Source organism: Phalacrocorax aristotelis, chromosome 1 (genome assembly GCF_949628215.1).
Source record: "Phalacrocorax aristotelis chromosome 1, bGulAri2.1, whole genome shotgun sequence".
Taxonomy (NCBI): Eukaryota; Metazoa; Chordata; class Aves; order Suliformes; family Phalacrocoracidae; genus Phalacrocorax; species Phalacrocorax aristotelis.
The window spans coordinates 30,296,683-30,324,544 of record NC_134276.1 but is presented as its reverse complement, the minus strand read 5'-3'; the positions used below and the strand labels follow the sequence as shown (position 1 = coordinate 30,324,544).

At 43.4% G+C, this 27,862-nt stretch overlaps 1 protein-coding gene across 1 annotated transcript in view; it reads left to right on the top strand.

Annotated features, from left to right (window-relative positions):
• The first annotated feature begins 275 nt into the window (after positions 1 to 275).
• The window catches only part of FAM124A (family with sequence similarity 124 member A), a 45,698-nt gene continuing 18,111 nt past the window's right edge, over positions 276 to 27,862 (top strand). The window contains exons 1-2 of the mRNA XM_075086273.1: positions 276 to 424; positions 11,681 to 11,712. Coding sequence (XP_074942374.1) covers positions 366 to 424; positions 11,681 to 11,712 — 91 coding nt within the window. The 5' untranslated portion in view covers positions 276 to 365. The remainder of the gene's footprint in view (positions 425 to 11,680; positions 11,713 to 27,862) is intronic.

Genomic DNA, 27,862 nt, shown 5'->3' with positions numbered 1-27,862 from the left:
AGTACGGCCGCCCAGACATGGTGGCCTGTCGACAAGCGTGGGGGAAAGGTTTCCTCTGCGGGACGGGGGTTCTCTCAGGGAACCGGGCGAGGCGGGCCCTCTCCTTCCCCCCCGACCCGGCTGCCCCGCGGCGGGAGGGGAGGGCAGGGCAGGGGAGGGGGGCTCGGTGCCCGCCACGGTCGGGGAGGGGGAGGCCGGGCCGGAGGAGCGGCTCCGCGCCCCGGGCAGGCGGACCGGGCCGTGCCGGGGCGGGCCTGGCCGTGCCGCGGCCGCTCCCACACGGCGGAGGGGCGGCGGCAGAGGCAGGTCGCGGCAGCCGCCGCTCCCCCGCGGGAGGGCGGGCGTGGAGCCCGGCTGCCGCCGCCATGGAGAAGCAGCCCAGCGGCGAGGACGACTGCGTGGACTCGGGAGCCGAAACGGGCGGGTGAGTGGCGGGGACCGGGCGGGGGGCTCTTACCTTCTCCCCACCCCAGGCCGGGCCGTGGCGGCGAAGCGCCGGGGAGCTCCCCACACACTCCGGGCCGCAGCGACCGGCCGGCCGGCCGCGGCACTTGTTGCCTGCAGCCGCCGCCGCCGATCGCGTCCCGGCAGCGGCGGGGTTGGGGTCGCGGTTGGGTGCCCCGGACTGAGCCTCCCTCCGACGGACGGGGCTGGGGTCGCGGTTGGGTGCCCCGGACTGAGCCTCCCTCCGACGGACGGGGCTGGGGTCGCGGTTGGGTGCCCCGGACTGAGCCTCCCTCCGACGGACGGGGCTGGGGTCGCGGTTGGGTGCCCTGGGCTGAGCCTCCCTCCGACGGACGGGGCTGCACCCCGGCAGCAACCCGCTCAGCGCCGCGGCTCCTTTCCTCCCCACTCCGGGGCTGGGGGGTCCTGTGTGATCTCCTGGGAGACAGGGAAGGCTGATGCCGCGGGGCATCACCATGCTTGGAAAGCCCTGGGGAATTTACCTTCTCCTTCGGTTGAGTAGGGGAAAGTTCCCCATCATCCTCCCTCTGCACATGGGGAGGACGATACTAAGAGGTCGTGGACGTGGGCTTTAAGTTTGGGCCTCAAAGCACGTTGTGCTGCCTCAGCAGTGGGGCCCAGCACCACGCTTTATGGGCTTGTAGGCACATTGGCTGGGGCTTGGTGCCACACCATCCCTGTATCTCAGGATAACTTGTGTTGAGGGTAGTCTGGAAGCCGACCCAGCTACCTGTGCTGTCCTTGTGGCAGTGACACATGGACAACATCCAGCAGACAGAGCTGACTCCTTAGAAGGACCACCAGAGAGCCACAAAAAAAGGTTAGGCTTGTAAGCACCCTGAAATTGGGTTGCTGTTGTCATGATACTTATCGTACTGACCTATGAATGCTGTAAACTTTGCTGGTAGTTCTCCAACCTGTAAGTGTCATGTAGAAGTCAAAGAGAATGACTTTTTTTTCTGGTTTCGTGACCCTGCTGCCAGAGGGATGCTATGTTTGTTAGTTGGATGACTTCTCCTAAGATCATGGAGCGTCAAGGATGATCTGTGGGATCCCCTGTTCGGCTCCCACCTTCAGCCCATCTCTGTGGGAGAGGCAGGGAAGCGCCTGTCTTACGCACTGATGCCGTGTCATCTTGTTGGGAAAGACAGCGAGCCTTTGCTCCTTCTCTGGCTCCAGGAGCTTGCCTACTCCTGTTAACTGTTGTCTCCTAGGTCTTCATTCTCCTCTCTCCTTGCTTTCCCAAGTGTATTCCTCCCAGCTCCTTTGGTCTATCTCCTTTGGTCTCTAGTATTACTGTTGCACAGGCACAAGGGTGTACACATAGGCAGATACTTCCCTTTGCAGCAAGGTCAGGCAACATTCCTGTTCTTTCTTTGGCTCTTTTTCTTCTTCCTACCGTAACAGCACACCCTGAAGTTCCGGTAAAAAGATGGTACCCTAATCCCAGACTGATGCAGGTGAATAATTGCCCCTACTGTTGGATCAGGACACCATGTTGATGGATGAGACTGAGCACAGCAGAACTGTGAAGACAATTCTTTTTTGCAAAGTGGTGTCAGATGCACGGCACCAAAACTGCAGTAGCAATATTACAAACTTTAAAAAAAAAAAAAAAAAAAAAAGGTGGAAATGGAATACAGCAATCTTTTTCAAATATCTAGCTATGAATTCAAAGAATTTTTTAATATCTTCTGTGGGTCGGGAAGTTAAGGACTTTTTTCATCACCTTAAATAGTTGTCGTATTGTGGATACACCTAATGGGGAGAGTTTTAAAATGTTTTATGTGACATGAGGTTAAAGGAAAAAATCCAGGCCGCTTTCCAGAAAGTGGGATAACAGGGTTTTAGTTCGTCTTTGGGGAATGTGGGTAACAGGAAGACAAAATAACATAAAGTGAATTTATGGCTGGTTCAAAGCTTAAAAAATCCTTGATGGGTCAAGTCACTCTTACGTTGCTGTATTTATCTGGAATAGATAGAAAAAACTGAGTTTCCTTGGGAGGGGCGCTTGGAAGGATTTGACCCAGCTGATGACATTCGCCTTTGGACCTCAGTGACCAGCATGACAGCTGCTTGTGTCTGGTGTTGATGAGGTGCTAAAGCTGATGATTTTATGAAGCACCCCTGTCCCCAGGCTTGACACTGGAAGGTGTAGGTTAGCAGAAGAGTCTGTCTGAGGAATTTGAACAATGAGATATGGCAATTAATAACTGCAGTGCTTTGCACTGAAGTTTATTTTGAAAAGCAGTGGGTATCTGCATTTCAATTATTATTTTTAGTTCTGTTAGGCAGCTCTTTTAGCCTGATAAACATGATGCGTATGTCTCTTTCACAATGTTTATATTTCAGCTTTCTCACCAAACCAACTGTTAACAGCACTTGTTTTTCCCTCTTACCACAAGATCTGCTTTTTGCTTTGTCTCAGTCCCATATAGCTATTGCTAAATTGAGCTGGTTTGCTTTTTCTCCAATTATTCAATGGTTAAAAAATTAATTAACTGTATTGAAGTTCAGCGATCATCCCCTGAAACTATAAGGAGACACAACTGTCAAAGTAATTCAGTAACAATATTACATCAAGTGGTCCCTTTCTGTCACTCAGGGAACAACAGTGGATAGTGACTGTAGTAAATCCAGGCGCTGCAAGCCCTTGTCATCTTGATGATCATATGTAATGATGTGTGAGCCTGTACCGCTGAAGCTGCTTATAGCAACTAACCAATCTAATGCATCAGGTACTCTACGGGACATATGTTCCTTAAGGTTTTGCTGCAGCTTCCAGCTACAAGATCAGCAAAACTGTGCTACAGGCAAGATTGGTTACAGCTTGAAGCCTTCATTTTCCTAATCTGCTGGGAAATACCTTCCTCTTACTGCATTTGCCTCGGTAAATAGGGTTGGCAAAGAGGCTGCTGAAGAAAAATAGTGTATTTTGAGTTCCTGAATCCAATAAGAATGGCTTGACGTGGTGTTGTCAAGTACTTAAGTAAAGGGAGTAGAACATATAAGCCAATTAGTTTATGTTGGCTATTTATTAATGAGATTTGAAAGAGTTTGACCATTCTTGGTCTTAGAGATTTTGCCTGTGCAAATTTTGTCTTCTCGGGAAATGTATTTTTGGGCTTTTTAGTATAAAAACCTTATTTTATCTGCTACTGAAATCTTTTAGCCCAGAAGTATGTGAGAGACAGATTTCTGTGGTAATAATTTTAGTAGTGGATTTGTACTATAAAACCTGACATTTTAGGAAGAAGAAAACTATCTTTCTTTGGTCTTTAATTAGAAAACAAACAGAGGGAAAAACAAGTGGAAGAAAGAAATTAAAGGGAGAAGAAATATGTATGTTTAAAGAACTGTAGGTAAATTGTACAGAATAAAAAAGCTAGAAAAATAAATGCTAAGCTACCTAAAATGAGTCATAGAAATGTTCATGTTCAAGTTTTCTTGGTTTTACAAGCCATGCAAATGCTGTTATTTCACTATCCTTACTGTGAATAGCAGAGCAAAGATTTTGGGGCTGGAACTTCCAAGATGACAAACTAAAACAATTTTAGAAGTTGTTAGGCTTGTAATTTTGAAGCAATGTGACAGATTCTTGCTACCACTGGTGTCAAGGGCAAAGCATCAGCCGAATTCAGTGTGTTCAGGACTGATATCCCAAGTGACGCATAGTGAATGTGGAAAACAGGTAGTTTCTCAGACCTAAAGTCTTAAATTTTTGACTCCTAAACTGTTATTTGGTCCTGTTAGTGGTGTTCAAGGACTACTTCTGTAGGAATGCTCCCTCCTATTTATCAAGTGTATGTGCCTTAACTGAGCATAACACTTCAGTGAGGTAGCTGGCATTAATGAAGATTTCAATATATGTGACAATTCCCAACAGAACTTCACTTGTTCCCTTAGACAGCTGTGAAAGCCCATGTCTTGAAGGCTTAGTAGTAGTATCAAAGTTTGCCTAAACCCTTAGGCTTTTTTCCTTCCTCATTTAGAAGTCATTTAAAGTTTTGAGAAGTTATAACTTTTAACTTACATTATTTGAATTTCCAACTTTTCCATTTATATTTCAAATAATTTCTTTATCTTTTTAGAGAAAGTGGGGAGACATTACTGAAGTACAAGGGTTTTTTCTGTATAATAAGTTCTTTATAATAAGTTAAAAATCTAAATATTGGTGATGCAACTGTATTCATTAGTAGTTAATTGCTGAGTATTTGACAAATTTTAGGAAGCAGGAAAATTATACTGTCTCGTTGGTACCAGACAACTGCCAAGGAACAGTTCAATGGTATATACGAGAAACCTATTGCAAAACAAACAAAAGATGCTTGAAGGGCACTGTACTGTACAGCAGCTATTTTTAACATTTTTAAGCAAAATCCCTTACTGTTTAGTTACAGTTATATTCAGGGAGGTTGTTCCCCCCTTTTCATTTTCTCCTCTGGTTCTATCCCTCAAATTAATTTTGCAGAGATTATGTTAATTTTTTGACTCTGCTATACTTGTTTGTTGGTTTTCTGTGTGGTTTTCACTAGCTGCATGTGTGACCCTGAACAAATCGTGAATTATCTGAGCCTCTATTAACTTATCTGTTAAGCAGATAAAAAAAAATTTTGTTGCAGTTCTGTAAAATGTGTGAGACTCTAAAGTAGAAAATACAATTGCTAATGAGAGACAAGGCAGCCTATAAATAAGAGGATGTACCCCACTTAAAAGAAAAAGTATTAAGAAAAATTGTAATTCATGTGTGTCCTCAGTCAGAATAGGTTGCTTAAATTATCAAATGAATAGTTGAATGGTTTATTGTTTTCGTGTCATGTGTTTCTAGCTTAAAGGGATTCAACATCTACGACCCTGTCATCTGTATGGTAGTCCTTCAATATGACATGTCAGTCTTCTGCCACATATTTCATCCATCTATGAGAAACTCTCAGGAACAGAAATTACTGCTGCTGAAACCTATTTTAAGGCCTGTTTTTACCCTTGGGTTTCCTTTTTTTTTTTTTTTTTTCTGAGGCTTTCACTTCCTCTATATCCATCATTCCAGATGTGCCAAGTAGACAACTTGTCTCTCATTTGACATTCAAATAATACAAAGTTGAGCTATTTGTCACAAATTGGGGTTGAGGCACCATTTCTAACCAGATTTAATCAGTGAAGCTGTTTGGTTGGACCTCAGGGCAGGCAGACCTGCTAGCATGTGGCACTGGGGCTAGGCACCAAAAGCGAGGTTGAAACAGACTTTAAATCACATTTTGCTGACACCCGTGATGGCTAGGTCCCAGCAGGCTGGGAGGTTCACCTCAGCTAACTGTAGCTGTGTAAATGTTATGCGTTTGGTATAAGTTAGGCTTCTTCTGTTGTTAGTTAAGAGCAACAGGACCCTGGGACGGTGACATGGGACGGGCAGGTACGTGCCGCTTGAGTCCTGATGCATCCCTCTGGGGAGTGCTCTGTGAATGAGTGGTGAGTGGGTGCACAGACAGGTGTGCTCACTAAAGCGCAGTGTGGTCCTGCCCCATCAGATGCTTTTTGAAAGATTACAAACAACCCTTCATCCTTACACAGTGATGATGATGACGATGATGATGATGATGATGATTTCTCTCCCATAGGGCCTCAAGCACTGTTGTTGGTAATGAGCTCCTGAGTGTGGTAGTTACAGCTGAGGGGTGGGAATCCATCATCTGACTTCATCACTCAACCAGAAATCCAGGGCAAGGCGTTTTAAGACAAGATGTTCTGAGTTACTCCATCACAGTTTTCTTGTTTACAGAAATAGAAGACCAGTGAAGGTAATGGATTTGCATTGGACTGATATTAGTGAAGCAGGTTGTAAGCTGACCCACAGGAATTTGGTGAGAAGAAACCCAAGACAAAGCTACAAATCTAAATCTTCTGACTCACACATTGTGCTTTAATGGCTATAAAATCCTCCCGTGTGCCCTGTGGAGTGCTTTCTGGGGAAGGGAGGGCAAAGAAGCTGTTAGATACAGCTCTTAATATGAAACATTGAAATCTGAAACAACGCTAGGTGGAAAAGGAAGGGGGAATGTGAATCCAGCAGGTGCTGTTCCGTCGGTCCTAGGCAAGCGAAGAATGCAGACAGCAGAAGAGCTAGTAAACTTTCCATGATTTCATTTTTGGGGTGGATTAAGGAGTCCTGGCAATGGAGACCTTGGGCATATCGCGGTATAGTATTGTGTTAGAATAACTTGAGAGATGTGTGTTTGTTTTACACAGCAGACTGCCTTGTGGAGATGCTGCCTGGCTCGGAAACCCAAGTTACAGCCATGCCAGTGCATTAAACATCATGTGGGGGTGTCCCTGAGCACCATAACAGAGTTGTCCATATTGTTGAATACATAAAATGGTTGATGGCATCAGTTCAGATCGGGCCATCTTGCGCTGTCCCATGTGATTCTTGGGTGTGTTTTACCATGGGCCAGGGACTTGTTTTACCACGTTACCATGGCCCAGGGACTGTTCCCAGCAGACCACTTCCCAGTCTGTTTTGGGAGGCAAGAGGTTTTAATGGTACAGGTGCAGACTGTTTCATCACAGTTGGCCTCAGTCCCAGATGGTTCTCTTGAGCACATTTGTTTATTAGCATAGATGTCACTGCTGTAGCTATGTTAACGCGATGCTGTGCCACGGCTGATCAGCATGCCAAAGTCACCCAAGTACAGCGCGATGCTGGCGTAGCTACGTTGCTTGTGTGATTCAGCCATGTAACGTAGTGTTGTGGTTTAGCCCCAGTCAGGAACTAAATACCACGCAGCCGCTCGCTCGCTCCCCCTGCCCCTGTGGGATGGGGGAGAGAATGGGAAGGGCCAAAGTAAGAAAACTTGTGTGTTGAGATAAGAACAGTTTAATAATTAAAATAAAACAGTAATAACAACAATAATAATAATATAATTAAAAGGAAAATAATAAGAGAGAGAGGTGAACCCTCAGGAGGAGGTAAAAAACAAAAATCCAAACAACAAGTGATATGACCGCTTACCACCCGCTGACCCACGCTGTTGGTCTCCCAGGCACGATTGCCCTCCCCCGGCCAGCCCCTCCCAGGTAACATACTGGGCATGACGTCACATGATGTGGAATATCCCTTTGCCCAGTTTGAATCCGCTCTCTTAGCTGTGCCCCCTCCCCTTGCGGCTTCTTGTGCACCCGGCAGAGCAGGGGAAGCTGGAAATGTCCTTGACTAGTACAAGCGCTACCCAGCAACAACTAAAACATCGGTGTGTTATCAACATTGTTTTCATACTAAGTCCAAAGCACAGCACTAGGCCAGCTGCAGTGAAGAAAATTAACTCTATCCCAGCTAAAACCATGATGCACAGTTGTGCTTCTTACCCAAAGAAACAGGTTTAGAGTGTTTTTATATACTATACTCAATAACTGCAAGTTGTGCTAGCAGGTACTTAGTGTTTTTTAGTGTGCTATTTCCCTTTCTTGGGAATTATGAGGCTCTGTATTAGTAAGCAGCAATGAGTAGTGCAGGCTGATCTGAGGATTGCTCAGGATCATTTGTGCTTGCAATGGTCTTACATTTTTTGATAACGCACAGTCCTGATCCTTCCACAGCGTTAATGGGAATCGAGGTCCCACATTTGTCTCAAGCTTCTACATTCCAATTTTAATGTCTCTTGACATGCTCACAGCTCCTCTTTTCTGGTGGGCTGACCATTGAGCACAAATTCTTTGCAGACTGATGTGTCTTTTGACTGAGCGATGAGCCCTCCTTTTCAGTACCCCCCACTGCTTCAATACCCTTTTTGATCATTTTTTACCTCATTATGTGCCTGTAAAAGGAACAGTCCTCCATTTGTTCAGTTTCTGTCCTGAATGTCTCTTTCCTTTTATTTATAATGTAATATCTATCAGAGGAAATATCTTGATGCAAGACCATGTAATTGGCCTGGAACCTCTGAGCCCCAGTATGGCCCCAGTCTGTCACCATTAAAGCTCATGAGTACTTTATGCTTGAGTTATCCTAATGGGAAAATCCTCTTCCAAGGGAACTGATAGAAGCCAATACTTGGGATGTTTAAAGCAGGGATGGAAAGAATGGGAAGGAACAAAATGGCTTAATGTTCACCATCTATGTGACTCAGGAGATGTGTATTTTGGTACTTATTTTTTCTAATGCGTGATCTTGTCAAAGGGAATGTTCATTGCATACGCTAGTCTAAAAAGCTTAAAAGACTTAGAGAAACTTCAGAATAAGAATTTAGTATGCTAAATAGCTGACTATAAGGAAAAAAAATATCTATTTTGTAAGCCACATACCAGCCCGTCATGAATCTGAACGGTTTGTGCTAATGTTTGGAAAATATTAAGGATTTTACTAACACTGTTATTTTTGTTCTTAAAGACTAGATTCAAGACAAAGAAATTCTAAGAAAGGAAGGAGTCAGAGGGAAGACAAAAGGTGATTCAGGTTGGCCCTGAGAACACACAGAGAGACTCTTATTCATCCCATTTGGTTTTAGGTCTGTACTGAGGGTCCTACATTAGGAATGTGGTTTCTGTAGGCTTCATCTCTAGACAACAGCTAGGGAGAGACACACTTCAGACCTCTCTTTTTCTTCACTATAGAGGGAGCTTAGGGAGGGTAGAGTTCTCATTTTGGCATCTGAGGTTGACATAAGCCTTTGAGCTTAATTAGCCTTTTTTTTTTAATTCTGTGTATGTCAGTTATGCAACAAACATGAATTAAATATTAGCTTGAGCCATATTAGAATTACAAAAAACCCCCAATACAATCCTAAAGCCTATTAAAATGTGTCTGTGCAATTAGTCTCCAAGCACACTGCTGTCTCCTCCTTTCTCACTCCCCATCTTTTTATTTTTCCTCTTGTCTCATTTTTCATGTCCTGCCTGTACGTAGACTGCCACTTCCTTGGTTTAGGATTCATTAATTCTCCATGTCCTATAATGTGCCTGCAGCACTTCGGGATAATAAAATAACAGTGTGAAGTAATAGAAAGCTGCTTCTACTTCCAGTAAGCAAAAGGCAAAATGTTGTCTCGCTTCTGTCTGAAATACAAGCAGTGCAGATTCATATTGAATTAGCCACCAACTGCTGAACACAGATACTCTGAAGGACAGCCCCAGGCTGTTTTCAAACAGGAGTGCAAACTAAATGAAGCTTTGCTTAGGATGCTTGGAGGCAGCTGGATGTATATTGCTTGCCTCTGGGCTTGTGGAGAGTGGCACGTTACACAGTTTTAACACTCTTCCAGATATGCATGGTGCCAAATGATACCAGTGTGACTTGGTGCTGAAAATACCATGCAGCCTTATGGCCCGCACAGCCCTACTCAGCCAGCCCCTGGGATTGCTTCCACTTGGTTCCTGCCCAGAGCTGGACTGGTGGTGTGTACATGGCCCAGCAGTAGAAAGGAGGAGGTCTCCTCTGCTCATGTCGTTACTGCCTCTGCCTTTCCCAGATACACAAGGGTCCTGGGGAAGCTTGGTTGAGGGATAACATTTTATTTGTAGAGGAGGTGCTACGTGAGAGGTACATGGGGCAACTGAGAGGGGCTGCTAATGACCTAATCTTGTGGCCTCTGCCATGTGTGACATAAATATGCTTCCTTGCTCCCTGGCATTATCAAAGTGGCTGGGGATGCAGGAGTTAGTAAAGGGGAGAGAGCAAGAGAGACCTGCAAGCCCCCATCAGCAACTCTCCTCCCCAGCATTGCACAGACCTCCTTCAAAAACTTCAGTAACCTCACGGTACTTGATGCTATTGGTGGATTTATTTTCATCAATATTACGAAAAATTCCAATTGTGTCATCTTTCAGCAGTCCAGCAAGATTAGCAAGAAGAGTTCGGGGTAGTTCCTCATGGTCTTTGTCACCTAAACCAGAAGTCTTAGCATTTGATCTGCAGGATACTGAGTGCTAAGCGTGGAGCTGTGAAATATGGGGATGACATTAATTGCTTTGCTTCTTCTGCAGGAATATGTCCGTATTAAAATCAAAAGCAGCCACTATAGTCACATGGGGTTGATGGCCTTTTTTCCCTTGGATGCTTGAGAGCCTAGAGTATGAAGGTATCCTGAGAATATGCTTAGATGGTATCTTTTTCCAGACAAATATCTTAGGAGTCAAGGCTCACATGTTTTTTTAATTTAAAGCAATATTGCAAACTTGTTGCAATTATTTATATATACCAAGCATTTAGGTTTGGATCCAAGAACGCTGTTATGACTCCCCGAACAGTTTGCCTGTTATGTTCAGGGGCACTGCAGGGCATACATACGAGACGTTAATTGTGGCAGCAAGTTCTGGCAAGTGGGGTCTCTTTTGGGAATCCAGAGAATAAGGGAGTGGAGGCCGTGTGACTGAACTCCAAAACCAAGCACACAGAAGTCATAGGTAGGGCCTCAGAAGTGGAAATGAACTTTTTTTTTTTTTTTTACAAGAAGTATATTCAGTGTTGGCATACTTGTTTTACCGTAGTATTTCTGAATCTTTAGGATGTAAATGGGCATGTTTATGAGTTTTAATCAGCACAGAATAGGGTTTTCAGGAGTTTGGGGTTATACCCAGCAGCATAATTAATTGCATGGTTGCTCAAAATACGTAACTTCTGACTTTCTCAGGGGTAACCCAGTATGCACTGAAGTAGAACCAGTGGGCCTGTGGTTTTACTGAGAGATGTCTTGAAGAGGAAAAGGGTTTCCTAAAGCAAAAAGCTTTGTCATCTAAATTTTTATATTATGGTACTCATTTTATGTCTTCCCTGCCAGTTGTGACCAAAAAACAACAAAAATTCTGCTATTTGAATGGTATTCTCTTAAAAAACAAAAAACCATTTAGAGGATATAAGGTGAGGAAGATGATGAGCAGAGTCAAAATATGGTAGACTTCTCCTAACCTGTGTCTGAAGCAGCCTATTTTTTCCTTTTAGAGAGCCTTCTGAGCTTTAATTTTTATGCCTCAAGTTAGGCAGTGTGAATAGCCCCTAGATAAAAGCCTGGTTGCTTTATTCACTCTACATAGGTGTTTTCAAAATTCATCGAAGGTGCCAGTTTTTCAGAGGCCATGTTCAAAACCTGTTCCAGTTATTATCCTAGCACAAAAATAATGCTAAATGGTCATTAAACTATTTTAATACACAATGTGAGTTAGATTTGGTACATTTTTCATTTTTCTTCTTTATATTTGATATCGTCTAACTAAAATCTTTGTCTTGCAGGTCTGAGTACAGCCGTATGTCCTCTACCAGCAGTGAGTATAACTTCGAGAATTTTTTTGAAATTGATTCTCATTTTTAATTTTTTCTGGTTGCTAATATCTATTAACATAAACCTAGTATTATGATGGAGTTCACATTGACACAGTAAAGCCCCCGTTCCTTCTCTTCTTGGATCTATGTCTAGAAACAGTGTAGAAGATTAAACTGATTGGATGTTTATGACCATGTGTAAAGTCATAAATATTGGAGCTCACAAGAATGCAAGGCAAAATGAGAACAAAATCTGTAGACACAGCGTGGCCAGTGTGAATGGGTCCTCCAGCCAAATTAGTTTGCAGTGATGAACGTCGTTAGAGCTGGGGGATACAGGAATAACTAAATGCTTATTTTAAGCTGATGCCAATGAAACACTTGAGAGCAAATTCTGTGAAGCAGTTCTTTGATTTCAAAGATGATAGATGCTCTAGTAAGAGTCATAGTCTTTCTAGGTGTTTATGCTTGCCAGTTGAATTTCAGGTTATCCAACTGATAAAAGATGAATCCTGCTATCTGGATAATTTTTTCTTTCTTTTTCATCAGTGCAAAATGGCTTTTTTTTTTTTTTTTAAACAAGGAGCGTTTTTTCAGTCCTTTATGTACCCACTCCAACCATTCTCTTAGTTGTAGGACATACTGTATCCACAGCACTTTGAAATAAATAATGCCTATACATGCCCAGCTACTAGTATCTCTCTTGCCAAAGTGCAAGGTGATGCCTGTCTCCCTGATTCACATGAAGACACGAGCTTTATTTATGCCCAGCAAGCAGATCAAAAATTCACAGATGACTAATTGTGTTTTATAATCTGGATCTTTAAGCACGATGAAAATCAGAGGGGAAGAAAGCTGTCAGTTTTTTCTCATTCACACATTCTGGCTGAAGTGTGGAGAGGGTTATTTTCCAACTCCCATGGCCTTCAGTGGAGGGCTTTTATTGATTTCAACAAGAGCTGGATCAGACAGTGTTCGTAATGTCTGGCTTCTGAGCTGATGTGACTAGCAGGGCATTTGCTGTCTTTCTTCCATCTGCTCACTGTGTGTGTGTGTATCTGAGAAAGAGAGAAGTCAGTGCAGCTTTTTCCTAAATTCTGTTGTTTAAATAGATTTCTGGTTTCCTCGCTGTCAGACGTGATTCTTGAAATGATTGGAGCAAAATCCAGGCAATCAACTTTTCTGTGATAGTAACAGCATATTGGATTTGACTGGTTACAAAGATGTGTGCCCCACCACCCCCTCAGCTCACAATTTTGGGTGATGGCTTGGGGAATACGCTGCCAGCGTCCTCCACTTTTTGGGTGATGACTCATAATTATTTGCTTAGTAGAAGTGCTTATTTGGCAGATAAGTTCAGAAGACAAGGTGTAAGTAAAGTATTTCTCATCTAAAAATTTGGTTTTGATTCCTTACCAACCTTGCATTACTGCTGCATGATTTACAAATAAAGGTAACAAATTAAATTTGTAATCTTTGGTTTTATTAAATGAGCTGTTCGTAAGGGTAATTTTTGGTTGTGTGCAGCTACAGTGTGTTATGTTAACTGTCACCTCACTGACTTGCTGACCGTGCCGTCCAGAATAAGTGGGGATTACAGTTGTATTTCAATACCAGTAATTTGTCAGTACAAGTACAAGTAGCATAATTTCAGCAAAACCACAAAAGTTCAGGAGACAGGACAGTTTCTTTCTTTCTCTTTTCTGCTTCCAAGGCAAATTATGTTGATACAGCTTCACAAGTAGCAGTATCTAACTTTGCATTTTGTGGGGCTTGCATGGTCAGTTTGGTCAGACAGTGCAAGAGTAACAGAAACAGCTACGTAAAAGAATTTCAGTAAAATAGAAATGCGTTCGTATCGGAGGCTGGCAGTCAGGGTGTGCATAATACGTTTGACAGAAAGATTATTGGGGAAGAGATATTAGGAAAAAAAAGGCAATTTGGCCATTTTAATTTCTTTGGAGAAAAGATTCAGCAAGGGGTATCATTCATAATACAGAAAGCAGTCTAATCAATGATGCTAACATAATACAAAGTAAGCTGTTGTAAATTAAAAAGCAAACAATCTCCATTAGCTACAGCTGCTTCATCCGAAGCTCCTGGTCTAATGAAGTGGAGCTCATGTAAACCGGAAGGATTACAGGCTAATTTGATTTTACAGGGGTCTTATTCGGTGGTACCAATGAGGCTCCTGTTTCACTGTTTAATAAATGAATAATCTTCTAAATTTCTCGATGAACTCCACTGGACAATGGTTTTCCTCAAACATGCCAAGAAAAGGATAAGAAAGATTTAGCAGGTGAATTAACTACAGCTGCCTGTATCACTTGCTGCGATGACAGCAGCTGAACAAACTGCAGGACTTTGCACCAACGCAAAACGATACAGGAACCCTAGACCCCCTAAGTCAGAAGTAAAATCTCATCGGCTGCTATATGGCAATAGGAGGATCATTCTGTACATCCGTTATTTCTAGTACTTTTTTTCCCTAAGCATATGGCAGCAGTTATTGTGGGTGATGTACTACTTCAGCAGTTCAAAGCCCTGCCTGGTGGGTTGGTTGGACCTTGAGTCTTATGCAGCATCTCAATTCTTTTCTTCTTTGCCCTTTTGTCCTGGCTTTGGGTAACCCCAAAATGCTTTTTACTGGCAGCGTTCATCTAGCATTTGTGGTTTTGTACACCACATACTTTGGCAAAGAGTACCAAAGTTTGCAGAATGTGTTTATTTCTGCAAGAAAATGCAGCAGTTATGTGGTGCAGGCTCTGGCTGTTGTCAGGGTGACTGTGTGCCACTTTGCCATTTCTTACTGAGCCGAGTAAATAGGCCACGGAAACTTGTCTGCTGGATGCTAGGTTTTGAGGTATTACTGCTTTGAAAGGTTCAGCAGTGTGATTTCAAGGAAGAGAAGTACTAAATTAATTTTGACCTTTTTTTTTTTCTGAATTCTGGTGTGTATAGCCACTTTTCCCTTTGTTCTTTAGCAGGAGGTATGCTTTGTCTTATTAGGATGTTTTGCCCATTGGTGTGCTCTTCATTAATCTAGAAAATGTATTAAGCTTCCTTTTGCTCATATTTTCAATTACCTTTTCAATTATGGTTTTCAATACCATTAGGGATCCCTAATCATATACAAGAGGGAATTGTGCTAGGCACTTTAAACACACAGAAGAGGCCTTTACCCAAAGTACATAATACCAAAATATGAAGACCATAGGTGGCATATGGATACAGAGAGTTAGAATCACGAAGACATGATTAATTAGCATTGGTCAGCACAATAAGCAACAGCCTCTGCACATGAACATTTTAATTATCTTCAAATTGCTTTGAGCTATGTGTTTCAGGGATGATTTTTGCCCAGGGAGGAAGAGTTTTGATGGGGGCTGCTTATTTCCTCCTCTGCATAATCTCAACATTTATGATAATGGCTCTTCAGAAAGGCTCAAACCAGAAGTGGGCATTTTGAAGCAAGGCTTTTGTGATTTGTAGCATTTGAAATATTCTGTACCTACTCATCTCTGGAGCCAGTGTAGCCAGGTTGTCTTAGAAATAATTGTGGGAGTGTTTTGTTGGTTTTTTTTTAACACACACACACACACCCCCCACCCCACCCCCACCCCCGACATTTTCACCTCGGCAATCAGTAGGGAGCTGCCTGGATACACGTTTGTACCATTCCAGCTAAGACGGTAAATGAAACACAAAACTGTCCCTACGGGAGAAGATATAAGTTTGTGGCAAATTTTAGAGCATGTGAGATAGTAAAACCCTGTAGCACGCAGTCGTTCATGTTGTGCTTCTCAATGAGGTAAAGGGCTTGTCACTCGCCTGCTTTGCAGGTGGAAAGCTGATAATTTCCCTTCCCCTGCTCCCCTGCCTTTCATTTAGCAGCTGAGAAATGATTGAGTCCTTCTGGGATGTTTTTAGATGTTGTATTCTTCCATGGTAAACCTGAGAGCCAGGATATTAAAATTTTATTTCCGTGCTGTGCATACTTCCTTAACCCATGGAATTTCATCCGCTTTCTGATTCTAAAAATTAAGCGCAAGACAGTTTCTTTTGGCAGATTTACAAATATGTGGGTAACTAAGCATGTTCCTGTTTAATAATTTTTTTTTCTGTTTGGTATTCTGTTCCTATGCTAGTATAAATTCAGATCATTGCTCTGGGATTTGGTCAATGTTTTGTCAGTGTCATCTGCATCAGCTCCCTGGGCTGGTTTTGGACTCTGTTTTCTCTACAAGTGGCAAGAGTTCTCATGTGCAAAACTTGCAGTCTTTATGGAGGGCTAGTAAGGACAGGGTTTCTCTTATTCTTGATTCCAGAGGCAGGGTGATGTGCTAAGGCTCTATCTTTACCCCCGTGCACCAGCTGTGTGTTGAAATAGGCTGCCCTAATGGCACTTTGGATGGTAGATTTTATTTCCTGATTGGTGCTGGATCTGGCCATGGGGAATGGGAAACCACCAGCTCTACAGTACTTACTGTTTATGAAAAGCCCCTTGAAACCTTGTGTTTGTGTGAGCGCCCTGAACTTGTCCAAGATGACATACCCTAACCGACATCCTTTTTCTTTCAGACTTATTTCTAGTCTTTTTTAGACACCTAGCAATTCTCATTAAAGACAGGGTAAGTTAGTGGCAGGTAGTCAAGTGGCAATATCCAAATAATAAAAACAATGGTTGCCCAAAGGATAGTGCTGTCCTGAATTTGAGGTAAGTTTTCCTGAAGTTTTCCTGAAGCTGCATTACCTTTCTTTGCAAATTCTGTGCTGTGTTTATCTGCTCTCATTTTGAGTAACTGTGTTCACTCTGAAGGCAGATGTGAGGTTAGGGCCTCATTAGAAGTAGAAATTATGTATTTGTGTGCACTGTCATTCTGAGGACCTATCAAAAGCTACTCAGGTGCCGATGTAGTCCATCAGGTAGGTTGTGAGGGGTCAGTGTTAGGCCACCTGTCCCATCCCTGCTCGGAGCTTGCCAAGGCACAGTTCCAGGACAGTTTTCACATTACTTCCATACGGCGTGCCTGTAACAATATGCTGCCCCTCTCTTTTGCTCTGTTTTGTCTCTTTTTCTCTTTTTTATTTTTCCCCACCATGGCACCCGCTTCTTCATGTTACCTGGCAAGAATCTTCCTCTTCCCTCTCTATTCAAGTTATTAGATCATAAGCATTGTTAGAAGGAAATGTGAAGAGGAAAATGTTATCCCTTTATAAACTAGAGAGTCAGATCCAGACTGAGCGCTAGGTCCTTTATAGAGGAGGGCAAAGCCAGTGCCTCCAGAAGTTCTCCCGTTTCTAATTCTTAAGAATTTTTCTTACCAAACACTCCAGAGACCAAGGGATCACATCTGTCAATATGAGCAGTAATGGAGCTTTTGACGAAAAAACATGTAGCCTTCCTGGTTGCAGAGATCGTGGGAGCTACAGGAGTGTAAGAATCTATACTATTATGCAGGTGTAAGGTGCCTTGTAACAACAGCATATGCAGAAATGGCTTCCCGTTACTAGTGTATCATTTCAAAATCTGTCTGCCTTCACTTAACTGTAAAAGGTGGTGGAAAATAACCAGGAGCAGGGAGGGGGCTGGGTTTGATTTGGGCTTTTAAAAATCTGTCACAAAACTAAAATTTCACAGTATAGTTGCCTACTTTAAGTTAGGCAACTGGTTCTGACCCAGGCACTGCTGGACTGGGTATCTTCTAAGTATGTCTACAAACAATGTAATTTAATAAGTGGAAGGTTATAATTATATTCTTTTACTGCAATACAAAGATATACTGTAGTATATTATTTCTTATTTCTATAGAGAACTAAGATGCTTTTACAATGGCTGGTAATGAGCCATATTAAATACAATTGTAAAAACAGTTTACAGTGGGCTTACCAACATCACGCTGCATTTCCAGAAGGTGTTATTGTAAAAGGAAGACTAATTAAAGTATGTGGAAAAATGGAAGAGGAAATTGGACCCAAATCATGTAGAGCTCTTAGCCTGTAGCATCTGTCAATATTGCAAATTCAGGTGTTTTATACAGTAGTGAAATCTGAAGTGTCAGCTTCTGTGAAAAAGACAGTGAGCATGTTCTGCATATCTTGCCTGGCTTATGCTTATGCTGCTAGAGGGAAAGAGAAATGCTGTTTCCCACTGTGGCTGTGTGAAGAAGGAAAATGCCATTGCTACCTGCCACCTAGCAATCTTTGGCTGTGTGAAACATGTTTATATAGCTGCTTGTCATCAAATTCCACCGTAATGAAGGAGCAACTGCTTGTGTACAGGGTAGAAAAGTATAGTCTGAACCACAGAAAGTTGAGGTTGGAAAGCACCTCTGGAGATCGTCTAGTCCAAGCTCTGAAAGCAGGGGCACTGAGAACAGGTTGCTCAGGGCAATGTCCCCTCGTGTTTTGAATATCCCCACAGCCTCCCTGGGCAACCTCTTCCAGTGAGTGACGACCCTCACTGTAAAAAAGTTTGTTCTTATGTTTAAATAAATTGCCTATATTTTAGTTTGAATCATCAGCCCAGAGCAACATCAGCAGGCTCTGTTGCCCTACAGTCCCTAATTTTCCCTCTCAGTTGCACAGTTTTTAACCAACTTCTTCCTGTTTTGCCATGGTATTTGACCACACAGCACCATCCCCCCCTCCCAGACCCACCAGCATCCCAGTCTCGTCCACAAGCATCCACAGGTGATGCATCCTGATTTTCAGGACCTGCAAATGGACACTTGCCTATGTCAGGAATGGCACGGAGTTATCACTGCTGCCAAGCACCGTTGCCTGCAAACCGTACTGGAGTTGTTGATATTGAGTCAACATTGTTATTAGCACTTTTGCCTTTTGAGAAGTTGAGGTTAGTGTGCTCTTCCAGTAGGGTGATAGCATGTTGAGGTTGGTCTCACTGCACATGGTTATTCAGAAGCATAAAGAGTAGAGAGAAAACATCCCCTTAAAGACATGACTAAAGATGGGCAGTGGCTGGAAAGAGAAGATAAAAAAGAAATGAGGCACAGTCATGTGTAAGGACATGCACAAACAAATGTGTAACTGTGCTTGAAATCAAATCTAGATTTGATTTTTGCATGCCAAGTGTGTGGCATTAGCCACAAGCATACCCTTCCCCTTGTAAAGACTGAAGTTCCTGTTTAAGTGTATTTACTTGGAGTGACCCATGCATCTCTGTTCTTTGCTAAAATCAGAGTTTTAATCTTTGGGATCACATAGCACGCACCAAACTGTGTGTACCATGGCCAAAATACTTCCTACTGGTTTAGTGCTAGCTTGGGATATCTGTATTGAGGGGGTGTAAGTGTACCCTAAACAGTTACTGGACCAGAGCTATGAAAACTTTGTTTTTGTTGTTTTGTATATTGTTTTCTGACCACATCCGGTCAGGTTTTTTTTCCCTGTCACACAGATACAGCAGATGGACTAGTTATTAAAATAATAATAATAATTTGTGTATGAATGACAATCAGCATGTTTTTCTAGCTCCTTTTTTAAGCACACATAGTCATAATCAAAACCACATAAGCCAATATTTTCATCTTTCTCATTACCAAGCATGATTCAGAAGCATAGGAAATCTTTGATAGACACTTAGCTCTCGAGTGCCACACTATTCTAGCAAAAATTTACAGGAAAGATTTCAGAGAAAGTTAAATTGGATTATTAGGTGATGTGGGTTGAATTTCCCTCTGTGGAAGTGTTAATGCTGCTGTCCCAGAAAACCACAAAGATCTAGGCAGCCATTTAGTGGGTCTTTCACCCTGAGCAATGGTTTGCAGGAAAGATCTTGACATTCCAAGTTCAGCTGATACAGTGATGAGAATGATCTAGAAATTGTTGAAACGTCTGTCTGAATTGTTAAAGCCCAAAGAGGGAAGCTAAAAAAAGAAATCTGTCTCATGGCGACTCCTGACTCAGAGACACCAGTTGTAGTAGAACATGAAAAGCCACCTGACTCACTGAGTCAAATGACAAAAAACTTGTGAAGGCTGAAGCTATTAAGGTAGTTTCTACTAAACGCATGCTGTTTTGACAATGCCAACAATTAGAATCCTCATTTTATGGCTACAGTACATTATCATGGTGGGTTTTTTTAATTTGAACTTTTTGAAATAAATAAGATTTATTTATGCAAGCTCAGTGAGGAGCTGGGATATTTGGTAGTCGGTGCGTGCCACGTTCTAGAGCAGCAGATGTCCACTGGTTGCCTCATTTTTGTTGGTCCCATGTATTTGTTGATTAATAGTTTTGGGGAAAAAATCTTGTATCTGTAATTTCTAAAAGGTTCATGAAATGTGTACCAGGTGACTCCTGGCTGCCACCAAATGGGATCAGGATGAAGCACCAAGACAAAGCATGCTTTCTATTACTGCTTCCCTTTTCCACCAGCTGGTATGGGGTAGGTTTTTTGAACTGCACACTGCTATCAGCTGAAAGGATTATGAGATTCAAAATAGCTTTCTACTACTGTCAAGTCCAAATGTCTCCTTTGCTGTGATGCTAATATTGTTGATTGTTTGCAGAGACACAAACATGGCAATGCTTGACCATGCCTCAGGGTTTGATCCCATATTTTCTTTGGATGTGTCTTGAGTGTAGATGCTTTGTTGTGGCTTCTGCCTTCTCTCTGGCTGGGTTTCCTTGCCACCTCTGTGATACCAGGGGGGTTTGTGCAAAAGCACAAACTGATTAAAAGAAGAGGTCTACCTGAAAATGAACATTTTTAGCCAGATCAATTCTCTGACTCCCACCAGAAGGCACAATCCTGATTACTCCTTGTCTGAAGGCTTCTTCTCAGTCTGTTCAGCAAGCTGCTTCAGCTTGCACCTAGACCTGGCACATGGACAGCACTGGAAACACTTCACTGGGAGTAGTAGGGGGAAGAGTGCCAGCAGTGAAGTCTTAAATTGTCTTAATCCCATCGTAAAATCACACTCTCAGGTAACTAGAGTACATTGTGTGAGGTATGGAGCTCATTGTTGGACCAAATTTGTCAGCTGCTCAAGTATACAGTGTTTCTTGTTTTTTTTAAGGCAATGCTCTTTCTGCCCTTTTATAAAAAACTTATTTTTGAGAGACTCAGCTTTGCACATGAGTCGGATTTTAAGAATATACAATGCTTGCAATCAAAGGACTTTGAGCAGTATGGTGTTGGACTCAGTTTGAATGCTGACATGCATAGTACAGCTTTTGATTAACTAGTGATTGTTGATGGGAATTTTAATGAATTAGTACACATTGCAATTCTGTACAGAATCTGATATTAATACCAAAGATTGGTGTCTGGGTTCTTGCCAAGTACAATGATCCATATCTTTCTTTAGGAAAATTTTATGATTGGGAAGGATGTGCATCTTTGCAAAGCTTAACTCTTCTAAAGTGGAGATCTGCAGCCATTTGGAATACTGCTCGCTCTGTGTTTCAGTTTCAGGCCCTCTTCCCTTCCTACCCCTCCTAGAAAGTGAGGAGACTTTTTTTTTTTAATTCTACATACAATCTAAAATAACAATAATACAACTTGATGTAATAGTTGAGCATTAATAATTAATGCACCTTCCCTGTATTTCTCCACTGGACTGAATTTAGCAGCAATACACGCCATTACATAAAGTCCCATGTCTTACCCTGATGGCCCAGGCTCATTAGTGCCAGTAACATCACCAAACTCACTGGGGCAAATCCTGCGAGCAACAGCTCGCCAATGTGCTTCAGTTCCCCACTCAGGGATTTCTGATTACTGTTTCTTCTTGTGCGTTTCTGAAAGACATAGAATGACAATTGCTAGCTCTTTTCCACAGTTCAGGAGTACTTTTCAGGGTATCAAAAAAAAAAAATTTCCTTACTGTTTCGCTTATGGGTATTGGGTCTCCTGTGGGAATTAAACTTTGTGTGATGAAGCCGTTTGAGCAAATAGAGGTAGATTGTGGCTTTTGAGTGAAGACAGCTAAGCTAATTAAGACAGTTTGAAGATGCCAAATCACGTGAATCTGTTTTGCGGCATGGACACATGTGCAGACTGAGACTCCAAGACAGCTCTCAATTGTGTGAACTGTGTGGGAGGGAAGAGGGGAAATGACAATAGTTGGCATTCTGAAGGTGTATGAATACACATTTTGAGGTTCTTGCTTTTCAGCAAGTTAGTAGCTAAATCTGTGGTTGAAGAGAGTATTCAAGTAAGGCTTCAGTGCTCTCCAGAGATTAAGTAGATAATAAGGATTTTTTTTCTAAATTGAAATTCTGATTATTTCTAACACAGCTATTGCCAATGTAACATATGGTGTCAGCAGCATATTTTGAGGGAGGATAACACCAGGTTGCAAGAGCACTGTGCAGCAAGAGTAAAGAGCTCATGGGGAAAACCACAGCATTGGTGGAAAAATCCTTATCTTGGGGGGTGTTTGTGAGGAATTGCCAAGCACTTTGCTTGCTTGCAACTATGGTGTGAAAGCACCCACTGTGGGTTCCTACAGTTTCTCTGCATGAAGATCCCACACACCTTCTTCTCAGAGCTGGGCGTCCATTTTGCTAGGTGCTTAATATGCAGTAAAGCACAGCTTCTGCTTTGACATGCCTACAGGCTCCGTAAAGCCTAGGTATGACACACAGACACAACAAGGAGAAGTCTGTAGTGTCAGGGACATGGGATTACACAGCTAGAAACGCAATGTGGCACTCCCATCCCTTTTTTGTTTAGCTTGTTTTTGAAGGGAAGCATGATGTGAATGTGTGCCATCTTTCTTCACAGAGCCACTAACTTCCCACAGGTTTCTTCAAACTGGATCAAAGGCAGTGGGATGAACTTTTGTCTCCATGGAGAAAAAAGGCTGTAATGTGGGTTCAAGTTACCTCTTCTCCCAGCCTACAGCTGGAGAGTCAGCCCGCAGGCAACACACACATACCTTTATACCAAGTGTGAACTGCTTCTCGTCTGCCAGGTAGTTAGGGGATAAGTGAGAAGGCTGCAGTACTGTGAATGAGGAGAGGAGATAAGTAGGGACTGAGAGTATATCTGTAACCTGTGGAGTCCCTGACTTTGCTATGAGTAGTCAGCAGCCTGACTAGTCAAAGAAGTTGGTTTTGGAGGTTGTAGTGGAAGACAGGACAATCACAGGTCAAAAGCTTTTCTTCCATAATGCTCATCACAAAAGCACATCTCATCTGTTTGAGAAAGTGGTACAGCAAAATAAGATAAGATACTAGAACAAGAATGATCTTCAAGATAAGCATGTAGGCCCACAGACTTTCCCTCCAATTTTAGTTGCATAGCTGAGGTGCCCAAGATGGAAGTGGAGTTACTTGGTTCCCATGACACTTGTGGACAGTGGAGAGTGATGGACCTTATCTGAGATTTGATTCTGTCTCTCACCATGGACTGTAAAAGGAGCCCAGGACAGCCAGCCTCCTGCTGGAGGGGCATCTGTCAGGGTACCTAACCTTCCGTGGGATGACTCTGGGCCACAATGGTTGTGTTTCCTATGAAGAAGATGAGGATCATATGGTTCTGAAGGCAAGTTGAGATGGCAGTCTTGGCACTATCGACCATATGACTGCAACCAGGAGACTGAGTGTCAGAGTGCAGCTGCATGATCCGCTTAAGATGTGTAGCTACAGAAGTACCCAGGCCAACATAAGGGAGTGGGCAGGAGCGCATGGCGAGGTGAAGATGTGAGATGGAGTGAGATGGCCCCTTTCCACAGCAGCTTAAGTCAATCATGAAAGGTTATCCTTGGGCTGGGCAGGGCTATGTAGCTGGTGGGGGAGGGATGAGAATTCACTGGGGGCTGTAGCACAGTGGGGAGTTTCAGCAATTGCTGCACTATCTAACAGCAAAGGTACCACATGATGAGATCTGCCATTGCCTTTACTTGGTCACGCAGGGCCTCTGTGGGCAGTAAGTATCACTTTTTGATAAGATTCATTCCCGCAGGGTTGGCTGCGTGCTGTACACTAAAGGCAATGACACCTCGTAAGACTGTTCGTATTAATGTACCAGAGAAAGCTTTTTATCTCCATCAGGCAGATAATGAGCTTAATTTTCCAGCTTTACTTTTGCTCAGTACTTTTTTTTTTTTGGTTCTACAGCAACTGGATAACAGCTCAGAGAGCCTATATCATGTGCCCATCTGGAGGAGCAGATTGATCATTTTGCCATGGTTGTCAGTACGCTGGTCTGCTGTGCATTGTCTCTACTGCCTTAATACAGCTGGAGGAGTGAGCATACTGGCACCATTATCTCCATTAGGGAACATTCAGCTTGCAGTTCCGCAGGAAAATGCTCTGATGGGAGTGTGAAAGAGGTTTCTCCTCCTTTTGTCACTGTGCTGTGCAGAATATTCCCTTTCTTATTGCTTCTGAACATCCTTCATGAGTTTGAGGTGGTGTGCAAAGCAGGGCATGCTGAGAAGCGCATTATCCTGCAGCCCTGCATTTGTCAGATGCTATTAAACAGCGGGGAAAGAGGATGGAGGAGCTGGTGAATCTGTCACATCCTGCTTGTTCAAAAGATTATTTATGCAGCATAATTCATCAAAGCATGACCTAGCAGTGGGTTCTGCTGCCAGAGGTGTCCAGTAACGGCTTCTGTTGCAGCTGCCCATAAAGTGATGCTCCTTGTTTATGAAAATAGCCTCCATCTTTGTGTCTGCCCATGAGCCTTTCTCATAATACACCTAAGATGGTCAGTCTTGCCTTGGACTCAGCTCATGTACTTACTAGGTTTGCCTAACCCTGTAGGTAACTCTTTATTAAATATCTCCTGGTGAGTCTGAGAGGTCTTTAGGTCCATATATTGATTCACCAACACAAGGTTAGGAGCGACATTTCAAGGAGACTACTTGTCTCCTTCCTAAGCTCTGCTACGGGCTGGTTTTAGGCAGTCAGTGGATTTCCAGCCAAGTCCACTGGAAAAGTGGATGTCATCAAGACTGCTGAAGGTAGTGACTTCTCCTGAAATAAAAAAGTGGTTGGAGCACTGCCCCAAGAAGGGACAAGTCTTTGTGCAGGGAAGCTCCAGGGGGACTGCAACCTGGGCCTCTCACAGCACTTGGGCCCCCAGTACAAGAAGGACATTGAATTGCTGGAGCGTGTCCAAAGAAGGGCGACAAAGCTGGTGAAGGGTCTGGAGAGCAAGTCTTATGAGGAGCGGCTGAGGGAACTGGGGTTGTTTAGTCTGGAGAAGAGGAGGCTGAGGGGAGACCTCCTTGCTCTCTACAACTACCTGAAAGGAGGTTGTAGTGAGGTGGATGTTGGTCTCTTCTCCCAGGTCACTAGCGATAGAACAAGAGGAAATGGTTTCAAACTGCATCAGGGGATGTGTAGATTGGATATTAGGAATAATTTCTTTACCAAAAGAGTGGTCAGGCACTGGAACAGGCTGCCCAGAGAGGTGGTGGAGGCGCCATCCCTGGAGGTGTTCAAAAAACCTGTAGACGTGGCACATCAGGGTGTGGTTTAGGAAGCATGGTGGTGTTGGGTTGACGGTTGGACTTGATGATCCTAGAGGTCTTTTCCAACCTTAATGATTCTATGATTCTATTATTCTAGATTAGAGGGACCAGACTGCCAGGTTGTGGCCAGATTACTCAGTAACCATTCTGCTGGAGCCAGGTGTGCAAGAGTCCTGGGGCCAAAAAGCAAATGCAAGAGGGAGACATCTCTAATCTAGGGTTATTCAGGTGGCATGGGAGAAAACTCTGCGCATTTCTTCTAGGGACATTTTGCCTGTTGTGTGGTTTAATGTAAAATGCATACATACTCCAGGGAGGAGTTGTAGCTCCAGTTCTCAGTACCTCCAGATGAGCCTGGCTGCTCCCCAGCTGCTAGGGATGCTGATTTGAAGTTACTGAAGCTTGTGCCTGCTTTGGGCCAGGAGCCCTGCCTTCCTGGCCAACTGGAGCAAGATACCAGATACCTTGACAGACGAGACTCTTGAAGACAAGAGTCTTTATGGCACCTTTCGGGGTGGTGGCTGCCCCCCCCCCCCCCCCCAAGGGAGCAGAGCACTTAACGCATTGCATCCCACTTCACCCATGGGTGTTTGTGTAACTAGATTGCCACTGTCGCCATAGCTGTCCTGCGAAGCAGCTCTGGCCAGGGGAGGGCTGGGCAGCTCTGGATGTCAAGAGGGTTGTCCTCTGCAGGCACAACTGTTCCCCACAGTGTGAATGGGAGGAAAGGAATTCGGAAGGCAAGATTGTCCTCTGCAGGTTTTTCAGAGGCAGCAGCCTCTCTCCATGCACTCAGCAGGGGATGTAGCAACTGGGCTAGACAGACAGGTACCTGTCCTATTTGTCCCCAAGACAAGGCAGCTTGAATTTCAGGAGAGTCCTATCGAAACGAGGCAGCTGGCACAGACAGACTTGACGGCACCCACTGCTTTCTGCCAGATTGTCTTTCTCGTGAGAAGATCCTGGTTTCTAGGCAGGGAAAGGAGGGGAGGAAGAACCACAGGGCAAGACTGCCATTTTGCTTTGCAGGACTTCTTCTTTTCTTCACTCAGCAATATTGCATCAGCAACAAAATAAAAATAATACATAGAGAAGGACCCATCCAAGGCTCAATCATAAAATATCAGGCCAGCTTCAGCTCCCAGCTTTCGGACACCAGTTGTGACAGCCCTGCAGCATTTTTGCTGACTGTTTGCTTTAACCTGTCATGGGTGGTTAATACTACCTAACAGAGGAGTAAAAGGTTTAGAATCGTAAAATACTCTTTCAATCCTTGTAATAATTACCTCTTAGCAATGTTAGTGCTTTGCCAACTCAAAGAGAACTAATCCCCTTCTGTCATAGGAAAGAAAAAAATGTAATAGCTGTGAGAACTGTGGAGCTTATTTTCAAATAGATGCCTCAGCATTTTGATATTTTCTGTGGGATTAGCTAGTAACACAGGAAGGCTAATACATATGCAGAGCTTTCATTTGCTTCTGTGACAATTTGCCAGGGGCAAACTGAACAGTGTCATGAGAAATGGTGTTGTTTCCCCCCCACTTCCTTGTCAGTGGAAGCAAAACGACTTGTTAGCAACATAGAAACAATTTGCAACTTATCATCAGTTCAGGGGAAGTTTCTCTTAGCTCCTTGCCTTGTATTTCTGCTTTTCTTATGTTTCTCTTTTTCTTACCAAAACAGAAAAGGCTGCCATTTTATAATCACGGAAGCCACGTAATGAAAGGTGTGAAAGTGTTGCAGTAAAAGCATCTTTGCTAACATAAAATAGATACCGAAGCTCTTTCTGTACTGATCTTCCCCTGTACACTGTACGCTTCCCCCCTTCAGCATAGCTGCTTCTATCTCAAAAAAAGATAATTTGCTCTGTGGTTCATATAACCCTAGCTCCTAATGGTGGCTTTGTGCCGTGCTTTGGTGGTCTTCTGAGGCTGGCTCTGTGAGCATCTGGTGCGGATGGGCACAGGCAGTGATGGCTGCAGAATACTAATGCTGGGGCTGGCTCCCACAAGGCTCCACTTTTGAAAAATGCTGTAGCCGTTCAGCGTCCGTGCACCATGCCGAGCAACAGGAGGGCAGAAAAGCCATGCTCAGGGATTCTTTTTTTTTTTTTTTCCAATGCAGAGTAAGAAGCCGACAGGAACTCTTTGCTTCATATTGTTGTGGCCAGGCTTCTTTCAGAGCTGCAGTCATTTATATGCATAAGTATCAAGCCTGTCACTTGTTGCAGGCTTTGACAGAATTTGTGTAACAAAGGAAACAGAGGGAGAAAAGAGCTGAACATCTTCTATTCCAGTCTTAGAAAATGAATGACTGTGTAGCTATGGTGATTACTTTCTTTCTGGTTTTATTAGATCACTGTCCTCTGCAATTTGTTTGCCTTCCTGTCCTGCTGTCCCATGTAAAGGGCCACGAGAGGACCTTCCCCCACACCCCCTTTGTCTTACTCCAACACTGTGACTATCCACAGGGGATATCTCAAGGAATGACCTACCAGTAACAACTGCCACAGCAAAGCCTCTTGCCATATACTGACACAGATTTTTTTTCTGCTTCAATTTTTTTCTTCCATTAACCATCTGACAAAGTCACTCCACATCACCCATTTCATGCAGAGATAGACGACCTCTGCTGTAATTGTATTTTTGATAATTTACTTGATTTTTCTCTATCTCCCCTAGGCAAAATGCACGCT